At 41.3% G+C, this 15,863-nt stretch overlaps 1 protein-coding gene across 1 annotated transcript in view; it reads right to left on the minus strand.

The window, feature by feature from the left end:
• The window catches only part of GALNT2 (polypeptide N-acetylgalactosaminyltransferase 2), a 215,317-nt gene that overhangs the window by 40,409 nt on the left and 159,045 nt on the right, over window positions 1-15,863 (minus strand). Inside the window, exons 4-6 of the mRNA XM_003308809.6 lie at window positions 5,649-5,747; window positions 5,341-5,408; window positions 5,036-5,101 (exon numbers count right to left, since the gene is read on the minus strand). Coding sequence (XP_003308857.1) covers window positions 5,036-5,101; window positions 5,341-5,408; window positions 5,649-5,747 — 233 coding nt within the window. The remainder of the gene's footprint in view (window positions 1-5,035; window positions 5,102-5,340; window positions 5,409-5,648; window positions 5,748-15,863) is intronic.

Genomic DNA, 15,863 nt, shown 5'->3' on the forward strand with positions numbered 1-15,863 from the left:
GACTCATGGCCGGGCGTGGTGGCTCACGCCTGTAATCCCAGCACTTTGGGAGGCTGAGGTGGGCAGATCACCTGAGGTCAGGAGTTCAAGACCGGCCTAGCTAACATGGTGAAACCCGTTTCTATTAAAAATACAAAAAATTAGCCAGGCGTGGTGGCGTGCGCCTGTAATCCCAGCTACTCGGGAGGCTGAGGTAGGAGAATTGCTTGAACCCAGGAGGCAGAGGTTGCAGTGGGCTGAGATCGCACCACTGCACTCCAGCCTGAGCAACAAGAGAGAAACGCTGTCACAAACAAACAACCAAACAAAAAAACGAAAAAAAAAAACCATACTCATCCTAGCAAAGTACAAAAAGAGCCTAGAGAAGTTCAGCATCATCATCTGGTAATTTAACTGCCCGATATAACAAAGATGAATACTCTTTAGAGAAAGATAACATAATCCAGTGTTTCTACAACATATCACCCACAATGTCAATTATAAAATAAAAAATCACTACACATGAGAAGAAATAGGAAAATGGAGACCACATCAAAGAGAAAAAAAGTCATCAGAAGTTCACCCTGAGATGACCCAGAGGTTGGAATTAGCAGGGGAGGATTTAAAAGCAGCTATTATAAATATGTTTAACAACTCAAAGGCAACAATTTTAATGAGTGAATGGGTGGGGAATCTGAGCAGAGAAATAAAAACTATAAAAAAGAATCAAATGGGTATTCCAGAACTTAAAAATGAAATTATCTGAAATGAAAAATCCACTGACTGGTCTTAGTAGCAAAATGGAGATGGCGGAATGACTAGTGAACTTGAAGATGGAACAACAGAAATAGATCCATCTGGTGGACAGAGAAAAAATTAAGGGGGAAAAAGTCTAGTCATCTATAGGACAATATCAAGTGGTATAACATATGTGCAACTGAAGTTCAAGAATGAGTCAGAAAAAAATACATGAAGAAATAAAAGGCCAGTCATTTCCCAAACTTGGTGGAAAACATCATCTTACATATTCAATTTACATCAGCAAACTTGAAGCAGGATAAACATAAAGAAAACTAAATCTAGGCACATCATAATCAAATTGTTAAAAAAAAAAAAACAGATATAGAGACAACCTGAAAAGCAGCCAGAGGAAATGACCCATAACATACAAAGGAACAACAGTATGAATTTTCTGAGACAGAGTCTCACCCTGTCACTCAAGCTGGAGTGCAGTGGCACAATATTGGCTCACTGCAACCTCTGCCTCCCAGGTTCAAGCGATTCTTCTGCCTCAGTCTCCCGAGTAGCTGGGACTACAGGCGCATGCCACCATGCCCGGCTAATTTTCGTATTTTTAGTAAAGACGGGGTTTCATCATGTTGGCCAGGCTGGTCTCAAACTCCTGACCTCGTGATCTGCCCACCTCGGCCTCCCAAAGTGCTGGGATTACAGGCCTGAGCCACTGCGCCCCGCCTGGAGTGAAACCTTTAAAGTGCTGAAAGAAAAATTAATTGTCAACTCAGATTCCACTGAAAGAAAATAGCCTCCAATAACAAAGGAGAAAAAAATTCTTCAGATAAAACCTGAGATTGTGCTGCCTATGAGAAAAAATTCTAAAGAAAATTATTCGGGCTAAATAAAAACTCCAATCTATGGAAAGAAACAAAGATACTACAAATGGAAAATATGAGGATAAGCTTAACATATCCACATATTCTTCTCTTTATTTAATAGATACTGACTATTTGAAGTAAAAATGTAACACTGTATTATGGGGTTTAAGATGTATGTAGAAGAAAAACATGATAACGATAGTACATAGGAAGGGAAACGGAAATGCAATTTAACTATTGTAAAATTCTTAAATTTAAAGTGGTATGATGTTGACTTGTAAGCAGGCTGTTGTAAGTTAGAGCTGTATGTTGTAATTCTCAGGGCACCTGTGCATACATGAAAAGTATTGCTGAAAAGCTAGAAGAATAATTCAAATGGAATACTAAAAAGATCAATGAATCCAAAAGAAGGCAAGAAAGCAGGAACGCAGTTACAAAAAGCAAAATGCACATGGTACAAATAGAGAAGAAACAGCCGAAGAGCAGACCCAAACCCAGTCACACCAATGATTACACCACATGTAAATGAACTACCCTCAATCTGGGTGGGCACAATCTAATCAGCTGCCAGCACGGCCAGAATAAAAGCAGACAGAAGGACATAGAGAGACTGGACTGGCTTGGTCTCCCCCGGCCTACATCTTTCTTCCATGCTGGATGCTTCCTGCCCTTGAACATTGGACTCCAAGTTCTTCAGCTTTGGGACTATTGGACATTCAACCACTGACTGAAGGCTGAACTGTCAGCTTCCCCACTTTTGAGGTTTGGGGACTTGGACTGGCTTCCCTGCTCCTCGGCTGCAGATGGCCTATTGTGGGGCTTCACCTTGTGATTGTGTGAGTCAATATTCCTTAATAAACTCCTGTTTATATATACATCTATCCTATTAGTTCTGTCCTTTTGGAGAATCCTAATACAAAAGCCAAATATTGGTTCTTTTAAAAAATGAACAGAGTCGATGAACAGCAGACAGATAAAGAAAATAAGAAGATATAAATTACCAAAATCAATAAAATAGTAATACTAATCCGACAAACAGTAAAAAAAGAGACAATATCATAAGCAACTTTGAGCCAATAAATATAAAAACGTTGATAAAATACAAAATTTCTTGAAACAGACACAAAAACAGCAGATCTGAATACGCCTATATCCATTAAAAAGACTGAATTAGTTATCAAAAATCTTTCCATAAAGAAAATTCTTGGTCCAGACTGGCTAATTCTATTAAACATTTAAAAAAGAAATAATTAAAATATTATACAAACTCTTTTAGAAAATAAAATAGAAGGGCACACTTTCCATCTTGTTTTATAAGGCTAGTAAACCATAATGCCAAAACTGGAAAAATACATTTTAAGAAAATTACAGACCAATGTTTCCCATGAACACAGGTATAAAAATCCTTAACAAAAATATATTAAAAGGATACTGTATCATGACCAACTGGGGCTTATACTAGGAATGCAAAGCTGGTTTAACATCTGAAAATCAACCAATGTATTTCACCATATTAACAGATTAAAAAAAGAAATGCCACTTGATTATCTCCACAAATGCAGAGAAAAAGATTTATCTCATTATTAACATGGTTTTGGTCCTACTATTGTCATTAAATAGCTGTAGGGCCTTGAGAAAGCCACCTAGCCTCTTTAGATTTAGTATTTCCATCTGTAAAATGAAAGTACTAGGCTCTCAACTTCCACTGTACATCGGCATCATTTTAGCAGCTTTTAAAAACGCAGCTGCCCACACCCCACCCAGAGAAATCCAGAAATTTCTATTTAATTGTGAATGAGGGCAAGACATGGTCCTAAATTCCCTAGGTGCTTCTAATAAATTGCTAGGTTAAGAATCAATGCACAATAAAATCCACAGAAGAAAGATCCTAAGACTGCTCTTTCACTACCATAATATTTTAGGCAATTAATTTACTTTGTCATCTAGTAGCATCACTACAAGCACTTTGTGTGTATGCTTACATAGATGGGATCTTATACACACACATGGGTACATATATACGTGTGTGTGTGCAAGTGTGCACATATTTTCTCATTCAATTGTTACAGACTTCAGCTGTTCCATATAGGCTTTCCATAATCTGGCTTCTCCCAACCCACCCTTCTCATGCCTTCCCCGAAACAACGTATTGGCACGGGTTCAACCCAAATGAACATTCTAGTGGAAAGTTAATACTGAGAAGCATTGTTCTGATTTCTAAGCAGCTTAAAGACAAAGACACTGTTAGATAAGGCTCATAAGTGACTTACAATGCCAACACTATCTCTCTTTCCTCCTTCCCCACTTCTCTTTTTTTTTTTTTTTTTAAAGCCTGTGCCAGGTGATGGGGTAGGATGGCAGATACTTTGGGTTTAAATTCATAAAGTTATTTTGAAGGTGTTTAGGGGGCAGCAAATTGCCCCCTTTTTGGTTTATTCCAGGCTTGGTGGACTGATGTGAGTCTGGCAAACAGCTTGTTTAGAAGGCAAGGCTTATCCCACTGTTTATGTATCCTGAATGTCTAGGTTGATGACCCTAGTTGGTTAAAATATGATGCTGTTCTAACAGGCTCAATCACTGTGTGGCCAATAAGATTCCTGGTAAGAAAAACTTCACTCCTTGACTCCAGCTGGAGTGCATATGTAACGAGAAGAAAGAGTTTTACAGTGATGAAGGAATACAATCACCACCCCTGGATCAACAGTCAGACTTAAATAGCAAATGTGGCATAGGTTCCAAAGCTCTGTGATTTTCCTATACTGAAAGATTTCTCCCAACCATGGAGGAGCCTAACAATTCAGTCTTCAGGGTCTCTAACAGCACTGACACACTGGATGTTAATTACATTGTGATTGCAGCTTCCTTCCCAGACACTCCAGTGTACTACTTTCCTCCTTTACAGCCTCTCTTCTAACTGCCAATAAAACAGTCTTCATGAGCTCAGCTCCAGCACAGATAAGACTGACAGAAGGTTCCGAGGTTGGCATTTGCAAAATCGCATGAGCATATAATTGCAGAACTGTCTCCCCATTTTGGATGGTTCACCTTCAGCAGGCTGTCAAACTTGAATCCCGGTTATTTTATCAGATGCCTGGAGCATGGAGTCATTCAACTTCTTATTGCTAAATCTTTGTTTTTCTTCTAAACTTTTGTACTCAAGGGACTGATAAGACTTCCTAGGTTGTGAAAGAAAGAAGCCAATTTTCTAAATACATAAATTAAAATGTAATTTGATCTTGCTCTAATATACTAATAATTTCAATTAGTCAAGCTTTTAATGTCTTTCCTGTGTTTGCTGGGAGAAGTCTCCCAAGCGGCTCTGGTAGAGGGAGACAGAAAAAAGCTAGACAATTAATTGCTCTTTGAGCTACAGCACTTCTTTATGTTATTACAGGAAAAGTCAGAATTCAACTGTCTTGGTGCTGAATTAAGAAGAATCTTACCTTCTCGTCGATCATTTCTAAGAACTCGCACTTTCTCAATTTTCCCCAAGAGAGCCCCGTCCTCAGCTAGGAAAAGAAAAGAAGCAGAGCATTTTGAACCTGGAGTTCATAAAGGGCTTTGCATTCAACCATAGTATTCTCAATCATCTAAGGGCCGATTATCTCCTTGGGGCATCACAGAGGCACCTCTTCTTTCTGTGGATCTGATTTCTGGCTTGTTCATGCCTCATTAGCACCCCCACTACAGGAAGACTGGTGCCCAGAGAAGAGCCAGACACAGGGATAAAATCAGTGTCAGTACTCACGATCATTGCTGTAGTCATCCACCAAGATGATTTCTTTTATGAGATGGGGCGGGCTTTTCTTAAGCACGCTAAGAAAAGACAAGAAGATAAAGTTTATAGGTCTTTTAGGGGTATAAACTTTTAGCCTGGGGTAGAAAATTCTCATATGTTGGTCCTAACCCTTGGTTGGAGGAGCTACACACTGCGCCCTGTGCTGAGCAGTCAGGAGACCCTGTCTGCAGCCCCCACTGACAGCCCTGGTCTGACTGTGCCTGGGACACAGCTAATGTCTTAACACCCCTGATAGGTAGTGCATCTCCTGGCCTCACCTGACCACGGTCCTGAGTAGGGCCGACCTGGCTTCATTGTGAAACGTGATCACCACGCTGGTGGCCGGCAGATCCACCCGCCACTGCTTCCGCTGACACCTGCAGGAAGAGAAAGATGGTCCTCTGAACAATGACCCCCAGAGCAGCCACAGCTTGTTTAGCCCTTGAGAGAACAGGCAGACTGACCAACTGGGATGGACATGCTATGATTAACTTGTTATCTGCAGAAGTTCCTGGCCTGTTCTGAGATGAACTGCCAACGGGACATAAGGAAACAGAAAAACACGACCGGAGTTACGTTCTGAGAGATGAACGATTTCGGCAAAAAGTAACATATTGAGAACATCTTTCTAACACGTTAAAAAAAAGTGTTTTACAACAGTGAAATCCCATTTCTACTCTCAAGCAGATACACCTCTAGAGATGCGCTTTTCACAATTTGCAGTCGTAATTTCCGAAGGGCAGAACCAACTGTGCGCCACTGCTCTTTTCTTGTTTTCTACATTGCCTACAACAAGCATGTGGTACTCCGGTGATATTTGGAACTTGGCTCTCGCCATGAACAGCAGACCCACTGGAGGTTTTCCCTTCCTGGGACAGCAGGGATGCATGTCCCTTGCCCTGGAAGGCCATCCCCAAATACCCCAAAGGGCAGTGGTGAGATGAAGATGGGGAGATGGAGTGAGGGTACAGTCAATGGGACCCTGAGCCTGCCTGAGCTCTCCCCTTCCAGCAGTAGGGAAGAACCCTGGGATCACCTCTGCACAGAAGCTGATTCGGAGGCCAGACCTACAAAGCAGGGGCAGATTTCAACATGGCACCTCTCAAATTTGGGCTCTACAGACAGACACAAGACTAGAAGAACAGTAAGTAGCTTTTTTTTTTTTTTTTTTTTTTGGATACAGGGTCCAACTCTGTCACCCATCCTAGAGTGCAGTGGCATGTTCATAGCTCCCTGCAGCCTTGAACTCCTGGGCTCAAGTGATGCTCCTACCTCAGCCTCTCAAGTAGCTGGGATTACAGGTGTGCCACCACATCCAGCTATTTTTTTTTATTTTTTGTAGAGATGGGGGTCTCACTCTGTTGCTCAGGCTGGTCTCGAAATCCTGGCTTCAAGCAATCCTCCCACCTCAGCTTTCTAAAGTGCTAGGATTACCGGCATGAGCCACTGTGCTCAGTCAGAATAGCTATTTTAAAAAATAGCTGATAGCTACAGGTGGAAGATGCTAAAGTATCATACACTAGAAATAAGCAGTAAAGGTTTACCGGGCTCAGCAGAACCCATCAGGAGGAACCCTTCAAAGCAGGGTCTACAGACCTAAGAGCATCCTAGTACAGAGCAATGTTCCCAGAGAATCCTGAGAGAACAACACACCTGGGCAGGACTGACAGCCCACGAGGACTTCTAGAAACACTTAATTTCTGGTTTGACTCCATTCAGAGTTACTAAATTGGTAATACTACTGATACCAGCTTGGAAAAGAGGCTTTGGTTTCAGAAAAATGGTTCTTAAATGGTGATGTTGATGCCCCGTGGTCTTGAGGATGAAGAGTCTTGCCTGTGAGGCGGCAAGAGGGGCCCGTTTGTCTGTCCCATGCCAAGGTTTCCTCCATGCTGGCATTTATTATCTGCACAATGTTCCTGCAACTCTAGCAGTTAAACACACTGCCACCGGAATTGAAGCAGCAGAAAATCTTTGCTGGGGCTCAGAAAATGATACCCCAAATTATATTGCTTTGGCATGCTGAGTGCTTTGAAAGAAGGAGATTCACAGACCTCAGAAATAAGCCTCAGAACCAAGGTCTCTCTCTGACCTTCTCCTCCCCACCCCCTCCAACTTCCCTTCAGAAGCACAGGGAGGGACTTTGTCTCAAGTTCTCTTATCTGACTGAGGGAAGTTCATCCAGAAGATGTGTAATTGTCTTGGACCCCCTCTCTGGAATCTACATTAACCAGAGATTAACTCATATAGCAGAAGAAACTAAAAGCCCACACCAAGACCCCACTCTTGGAGAGACTTTTCACGTATTCTTTCAATTATTCTTCTAAAGGCTGTCACCTGAGAGATTTATCTGCATGATAAAATAACCTCTGTTCACAATAGAGTTCTGCCCCTCGCCTTCCCATAACTTGTTGCCACCTCCCCGAGACCCTGTGGAGGAAATTTGTTCCCGGCTATTGTCTGCATTTCCATCCTAATCATCTCTCCTAAACATCATTTACTCTTCTAAAATTGCCTACATCCCTCACTTGCCTCTCCCCTATGCAGAGAGTATTTAAGCTTCAACCATCTGGCCCTTCTTCGAGTCTCATATTTTGTGTGGCTCCTGTGCACATTTGCACATTAATAACAAATTTATTAATCTATTGTCAGTTTATTTCAGCTGACATAAAGATTCAAACCTTCAGATGGGGAGGGAAACATTCCCTTCACTCTTATGCCTTCCAGGGGACCAATACATTAAAAAAAAATTATTCTGTAGGTTTTTTTTTCTTTTGAGACGGAGTCTTGCTCTTGTCACCCAGGCCGGAGTGCAGAGGCACAATCTTGGATCATTGCAACCTCCGCCTCCCGGGTTCAAGCGATTCTCCTGCCTCAGCCTCCCGAGTAGCTGGGACTACAGGTGCCCATCACCATGCCTGGCTAATTTTTGTATTTTTAGTAGAGACGGGGTTTCACCATGTTGGCCAGGCTGGTCTCGAACTCCTGACCTCGTGATCTGCCTGCCTTGGCCTCCCAAAGTGTTGGGATTACAGGCGTGAGCCACTGTGCCTGGCCCTAATATAAGCCCACTGTAGCTCTTAATATTGTTTGCCAGAGCCATGAATTATCTGCCCCCAAAATTAGAGATAATATCTCAGATGGGAAATCAGTGGACGAACGAGATAGATTAAAAATATATATATTTGGAACTCAGCCATCGCTAAAAACATTTAAGGAGTTAAGAACTAAAGTGGATGGTCTAGCAGCTGCCAAACAATGACCAGCAATTTCACAGCAATGGCCGCACCTTCAGAGAAAGTGCTCAACAGACACTCGTTTTCCCTCGTGACTACTTCAGAGAAGTGAATTTTGAAAATAAACATGAAAAGCAGTGCAATTAAAAAGCAATTAGGTCAGAATCACAAAATGGGCTTCTTTTATTATAGTTATTGTTTTAATTAATCATGAGAAATTGCATAATATACTAGTTTTTGGGGGGAAACTGTTCACGGTTGTCTGGGGGAAAAAAGCAGGCAGGAATTAATATCGCACCTCATTAGAGCTCCTGACATCTAAGTCTTTCCTGACAAGTAGACTGACAGGCTGGTTTTTCTTTCTTTTTTCCAATTTTAAGAATTAGCAGATTGTTAGATTAAGGAAGTGAGAATCTGCAAGACTTCAACTGTAAACAAATTACCAAAGAATGTCCTTCCCAAGAACCCAATCTGTAATGCTAATGAAATAAGGACTCCGCGTTAGGAGGCAGCTATCCTCTGCAGTTAGGTCCCACTTAACACAGCGGGAATTGCTGAGACGAGCAGACCTAGGTTGAATGCCTTACTGAACATGGGCTTATGCAGCTATAGGAGAATTTAAAAAGAGACATAAGGCAGCATTTTTTCATGCTACATCATAGTAAACGGAACCGATCCAATCATGTCCTATTCTCTCGGTTTCCTTTTCTCTGCAGGAAGCCTCATCTTCCAGGAGCATTTGAAAGTCTCACGGGGCTCTGGAAACGTTTTTCAGAACACGCAGAGCTGCTGCATTCGTATCATTTTATTAAAATTCATCTACATATTCATAAGGCATCCATTTTTGCTAAGAACTGGCATTCAGGAAACTTAAGAGGGATCCCATTTTTTAAGGCAAAGAGAGATAAAAAGTAAAAACTAAGAAATATTTTACATCCCAGAGTTAGAGTGAGTGTGTGTATGTACATGAATTTAGATAATAAGTCCTCACATTGAGCCAAGAAGGTGGGGTCGGCTTGAAAAATGTCTTTAAAAAGAAAAAGAATAAATTTTGTATTTAAAGAGCCATATCCCTGCCAACCAGTCTTCACTACTCCAGAACTAGTGAAAGAACACCCAATATAGTAACTCAACAGGGGAGCTGGCTGCCAGGGGCACTTTCATACTTGAGCTTTCTTTGGGAATTGAGTAGAAACTGCAGTTTATTTGAAGTCAGCGGCAGGAACAGTGTGCAGTAAGGTTTGTTCTACCAGACGGCGCACGCTAGAAGCAGTGACTCTGAGAAGAGTGGGCGGGGTTTCGGGCTGACTTTGTGGGCTCAAGTTCACTTGAGTGTCCAAGGCTCTGGTGCTAATGTGATCATTCTGCAAACTTCCTGTTCAGTAAAATGGAGGCTTTAAAAACTGGACACGTAAAGATCTGTTTTAAGAATCCTTTATTTAGCTTTAAATTTCTCTGAGATTAGATGGCTTTCAGTACCTGAACTCTTGGTTAGCCGGAAATGGAAAAAACTGGTGAATCTAAACAACCACATTGTATAGAGAGTCTCTCAGGGTGGAAGAATGACTCTGTCTTTAGGGCAGACGTTATACCTGGGCTTGATCAAGACATTGATGAAATAACCAAACGCAAGCTCTTTGGACTGGGAAGCTCCAGCTTCTGTCCAATAACACAGAAGGCTGTTTCACGCTGTCGGGAGGAACAAAGAAATAGGTTTCCTTCTCTACCCCGGGCAGGCCATGCCCCATCCTCACCCCAGGTGACCTAGTGTTTTTGCAAAGGGCCCTTGGTAACCTTGGTTACTGTGTAATGTGTGACAACTAACATCACTCCTCATCTGTGAAAATGGCCCTTACAATCTTGCCTGATTATTGGGAACACCAAACAAAAACGTGTGAAAAAGGACTCTGAAAACTGTCAAGGTCACTTTAATGAATGCAGGCTTATAATTTGCATTTGGCAGCTGTGTGTCAATGGTGACTGGGAGGTCAGAGTGGAGCTTTCTCTAGCAACTTGGAGAGGCAGCCGATGAGACAGGCTCTGAGACATCTTCCAAGTCCACATGCAGCAGCAGCTCCAAGTAGAGAATACACTGTCAGTTAAAGGGACAAGGGTTCCCAGGCCTGCAAGAAGGGCTCAGGAGATGCAAAGGTGGGAGAAAATGGAGAAACATATTTAAATAAACTCTCTTTAAGAAGGAGAGTTCAAGAACCTCTACAAGGCCCAGAGAGGGGATGTGGCCAACAGTAAGACCACACTTCTTATGAGATAGCCACGAAGACCAAACAGAGGGTCATGGGAAGGAAAAACTCCTAGATGAATATGCACCATCTCCCTGAACTGCCCTTGTAATTCGGATTTTGTAAGGAAAATTACTACACAACTTAACTGATTATTAAGTAAGCATTAGTTTATGCCTACACAAAGACAGGATTCTATCACGGAAGAGATGGGGAATAGATACTGTCAAAAATAAAAAAGGAAAGTTATAAACAATGCCAAGCCTCCACAGGCACTTTCTGGGTATCCAGTGCTAAGGGGCATGCTCAGTTCCTCCCTGAAGCAGGCAGGCACTTCCAGTGGAGTCCCTCTAAGGGAGTTGTGTGTTCTGATTAGGACTGGTGTCCTGTGTAGGAGCAAATCTGCTGGCAATGGGGCTCCGAAATGCTGGTTTCCACAGCAGCTACGTCTAACTGCGTGTCTATGAGCAGGCATTTGGGCTGTGGCTCAGGTTCCCGTGGAAAAACTCCAGGACAAACAACACGAGGATCATGCAAGGTCGCGGTATTTCCAAGGTCCTGATTACTGTGCTATGTATTTACAAATTATCATATTGGCAGTCTGGATACATTGGATTTGTAAATTGAGTTTGAGTCTGCCCCTGAGATACAAACCTAGTTTTGATCGGCAGGCAAAAAACTAAGAAAAAAAAAAAGTTTCTGGGTTTGCAAAGCTGAGGGGCAAGTCTTAGACTGCAACAAATTTACCAAGGCAATGAGCCTCCTGTGGCCTCTTGGCAGCAACTGACATCACTGTGTGTTTATGTGAGTGAAATATTTCACGCATAAAATTTAGGGATATTATAGAAGCATCCATGTACCACTCTGCTTGCCAAGTCTTAATATCTTGCAATACTGGCCTTTGATTAAAAAAATTTTAAATAAAATGACACATGACAGGATGACAGGGAATAATTACAGCCCTTACCTCAATCCTCATCTTCCCCAGGGGCAATCACTATCTTGAATTTGGTGCTTCATTGTTACTATGTGTATTTTAAATAAACTACCCAGGTATGTATTCATAAATTATACCAAGCATTTTTCTGCACCTATTCGAAGTTTGCAGGGATGGCACTGTGCTGTGACTTGGTGTTTTCACTTTTTGGGAGGTGCATCTGTTCTGACACACAGAGCTCTGTTTCATTCACCCTCACTGCTACACTGCTTTCCATTGTAGGGAGGAACACACCACACGTCATCCCTTTTCTGCTGATTATCAATTCTCTCCATTAGAAACAACGCTGCAGTGGACACTGTCTTTTTACACAGCAGAGAAAGTTTCTCTGCATTATTTACCCACAAGTAGGACTACTGGTCATACATTATGAACCTCTTCAACTTGACCTGACATAGCCAACTTAATCTCAAGTGGCTGGACCTAGTGTCACTCCTGCCCGGACCTGCATGAGATCATCCTGCTCTGTATTCTCACCATCCCTAGGTATCACCATGTTTTAAAATTTTGCCAACCAGATTGGTATGAAGTAGTCATCATTTTAACTTTCATGTACCTGATTACTAGAGAGGCCACATATCATCTTATATGCTTAGGAGCTGACTGGATGGTTTCTGCTGTTAACTGTCTATTCATGTTCTTTGTCCATTTTTTGATTAGGTTTTACCTACTATTTGGCTGTAGGAATTTATATGCTCTGGACATTATCCTTTGTCAGCCAGAAGCATTGCAAAAATCTCTGTGGCAGATGCTTTAATTTTGTTTATGATGCTTTTTGTCAAACCTACTTTTTAATTTTGAGTTTTCAAACTGTGACCCTGGGGTAACAATGTTCAGGAAAAGCTTTCTTAACCGAAGGTCATTAATATATTGTGAATTTTATTTCAAATGTTTAAACTTTTACAAATGCTTTTAACAGCTTATAACAGGTTATATATCCTTCATAAATATTGAAGGATTATGTATATCCATGTATATCATGGAGAAAATTACAAAACATAAGTGAAGGACATTAAAAAGTGCCCAGTATTATAGAAATATTAGTTTTCTTCAAACTAATCCATAAATTCAGTGAAGTGTCATGCAGGGTTTTTTCATGGAACTTGAAGAGCTTATTCTTAAATTCATCAGGAAAATCAATGGTCACAAATATCCACTGGAGTCTTGAAGAACAACACATAGTAGGGCAACATGCCCGAGGAGCCATGAAGCGTTACTGCAGAGTCACAGTGATTAAAGCAGCGTGGTATGGGTGCAGGGTTACAGACACAGATGACCAGAACAGAAATGGATGTAGACAAGTTCCATGCTATCCTTCATATATAGATGAAGGAGATCCATAATATCCTTTTTTTCTGTGTAGATAATCCATTGTCCCAGCATGATTTAATAGTTCATTATTTCATCACTGATGAGTAACGCCACTGCTGTCACGCCAAACACTTATTTATGTCTACATCCGTTTCTGTTCTGGTCATCTATGTGTGTAACCCCGCACCTGTACCATGCTGCCTTAATGAATGTGGCTCAGCAGTAACTCTTCATGGCCCCTACTAGGCGAAGATCTTCAAGATGCCAGTGGATATTTGTGACCATTTGCTTTTCCTGATGAATTTAAGAATCAGCTCTTCAAGTTCCATGAAAAAACCCTGCATGACACTGCACTGAATTTATGAGTTAATTTGAAGTAAATTAATATTTCTACAATACTGGATATTTTAAAATATCCTTCAGTTATGTTTTATAATTTTCTCCATGAACGTCTTGCACATCTTTGGTTGCATTTATTCCTCCATATCTAACAGTTCTGCTTGCTACAGTGAAAGGAGTCTCTTTTCCTATTACATTTTTGAATTGGCCATTACTGATACCGGTTTTTGTATGTGGACTCTGTATTCAACACCTCACTGTGCTCTCTTATTTGTTCTGATAGTCAGTTTGCAGGTTCTCTTAGATTTTCCACAAATCAATACATCTACATTCTGTCCCTGTCTTTCCATTCCTTACACATCTTGCGATTCTTAAGATGGCAGTGATTATGGCCTGCAACACAATATACAATTTTTAAAAGTGGTAAAAAACAACCTTGCCTTGATCCTATCTTTAAATTGAACACAAGCAGATTTTTATCATTAAGCTTTGTGTTTGCCATAGATGTTTTACAGATGCCTTTCATCAGGTGAAGGAAACTCCCTCACAAGTGCTGAATTTCACTGTTTTCCCTCCTGCATCCATTAATATGACCTACAGCTATTCTCCTTTAATTCACTGAGAAGATATATTACATTATTTTCTGATATTCAATCATTTTTACATTCCTAAAATAAACTCTTCTTGGATATATATATATATATATATATGGCTGTATTATATAGCATATATATATAGCTGTATTATATAGCATATATAGCTGTATTATATAGCATATATATATATAGCTGTATTAGATTTGCTAGTATTTGGTTTAGGATTTTCTGAGTCTATAACCATAAATTAAACAATTTGCTGTTCTTATACTTTCTTTTTCTGGTTTCATAGCTAGGTACTACTGAAGGAAATAGGGTAGCTTTCCTCCTTTTCTATTCTCTGAAACAGTCTGGGTTTTACGCAAACCCATTTGAGCTTTGTGAAATTTTGGGAAGGCAAATTTTTTATTGCTGAAAATTTCTTTTGATGGTTTGCACTTATTCATTTTTTTATTTCCTAAGAGACTTTGGTAACTTAAATATCCCTAGAAAATTATCAATTTCATGTAAGTTTCAAATTTATTTACATAAAAGTATACTTTTAATTTTCTTATGATCTTAGTTATATCTGCTTTTTTACACCTAATATTAATGTTTCTTCTCTATTTTTGTTAATCAGCATTTTTAGAGATTTATATTTTTTAAAGATGAAGCTTTATATAGTACTCTCCACTGGATTTTTAGTTCATTAATTTCTTCTTTTACCTTCCTTATTTCCTTCCTTCTGCTTTCTTTAGGTTTACACCCTGCAGCTTTTTCCACCTTCTTCAGTCACAGAGTGATTGATCTCAGCTACCCTACATAAGGAAAAATGGTTAAAAATCCAAGCAAATTCTACAGCTGGAGAAACACAGGCAGTTTTCTCAACCATGAGATGGGTGAGTGAAATGGGGAGGGGGAGAAATGTCCGCGGGTGCGATGACTGGCTCCCCTAACTTTGGGAGAGAGTGGCGAGGCCCCTGCCTCTGAGCCAGGTCAAGGCACCTGCCTCCGCATGCGTTGGGAAAGATGGAGCAGCCCAGGGAGCCCTGCAGCCACGTGGACCTTTCCTTCTCCAGCCAACACAGCACCTGAAAGTCTGCGAGTCTCCATGTGCACCCATCAGCCAGGTGAGATGAGCCGAGAGAGCCTGTGGGGGCGTTAAATTAGCCAGCAGGGCCAGAAGTTTTAAAAATCAAAGGAACATATTAAAATACAGTCTGTTGCTTGCTAGCCCATCTCTCCATTCATATACAGATATTCGGTGGCAGGGGGAGGGTGTTAGCACCTCAGGATGCTGGAATCAAGGCTCTGGACACAGCTGGTGATGCAACAGAGGCGGTGAATGCCTTCTGTTTCCTTGCCCTCATCCACAGAAAATGCTTACGCCATTCCCATTTCAAGGGAAAGAAAAGGGCAGGAAGGTCTGTTGTTTCAGTGACCATCCTGGCAGCCTGATGCAGCTGCCCATGGACACAGAATGGACACAGAATGTCCATATATGCCTCTGCTGTGAAGGTGGGGCTCCAGCCAGGCTAGAGCCAACCGCAGGCTGGGCGCATGCTCCTCATTCAGGACTCTGATTTGCTTCTGCGGTAAGGGCAGTTGCTTTAAGGCCACAGACTTCTGATTATCACAAAGCTCTGACAGTTTACTGAGCATAAGACTCATTCATGGAGCTTATGAAAATGAACATGCCTCGGCCCTGCCTGCTTCTCCCATCCCATTCTGAATAAGTAGGTCTGGGTGATACCTGGGAATCTGAATTCGAAAAGGCCCCTGAAGGCAAGGCTTA

Source organism: Pan troglodytes, chromosome 1, assembly GCF_028858775.2.
Source record: "Pan troglodytes isolate AG18354 chromosome 1, NHGRI_mPanTro3-v2.0_pri, whole genome shotgun sequence".
Taxonomy (NCBI): domain Eukaryota; kingdom Metazoa; phylum Chordata; class Mammalia; order Primates; family Hominidae; genus Pan; species Pan troglodytes.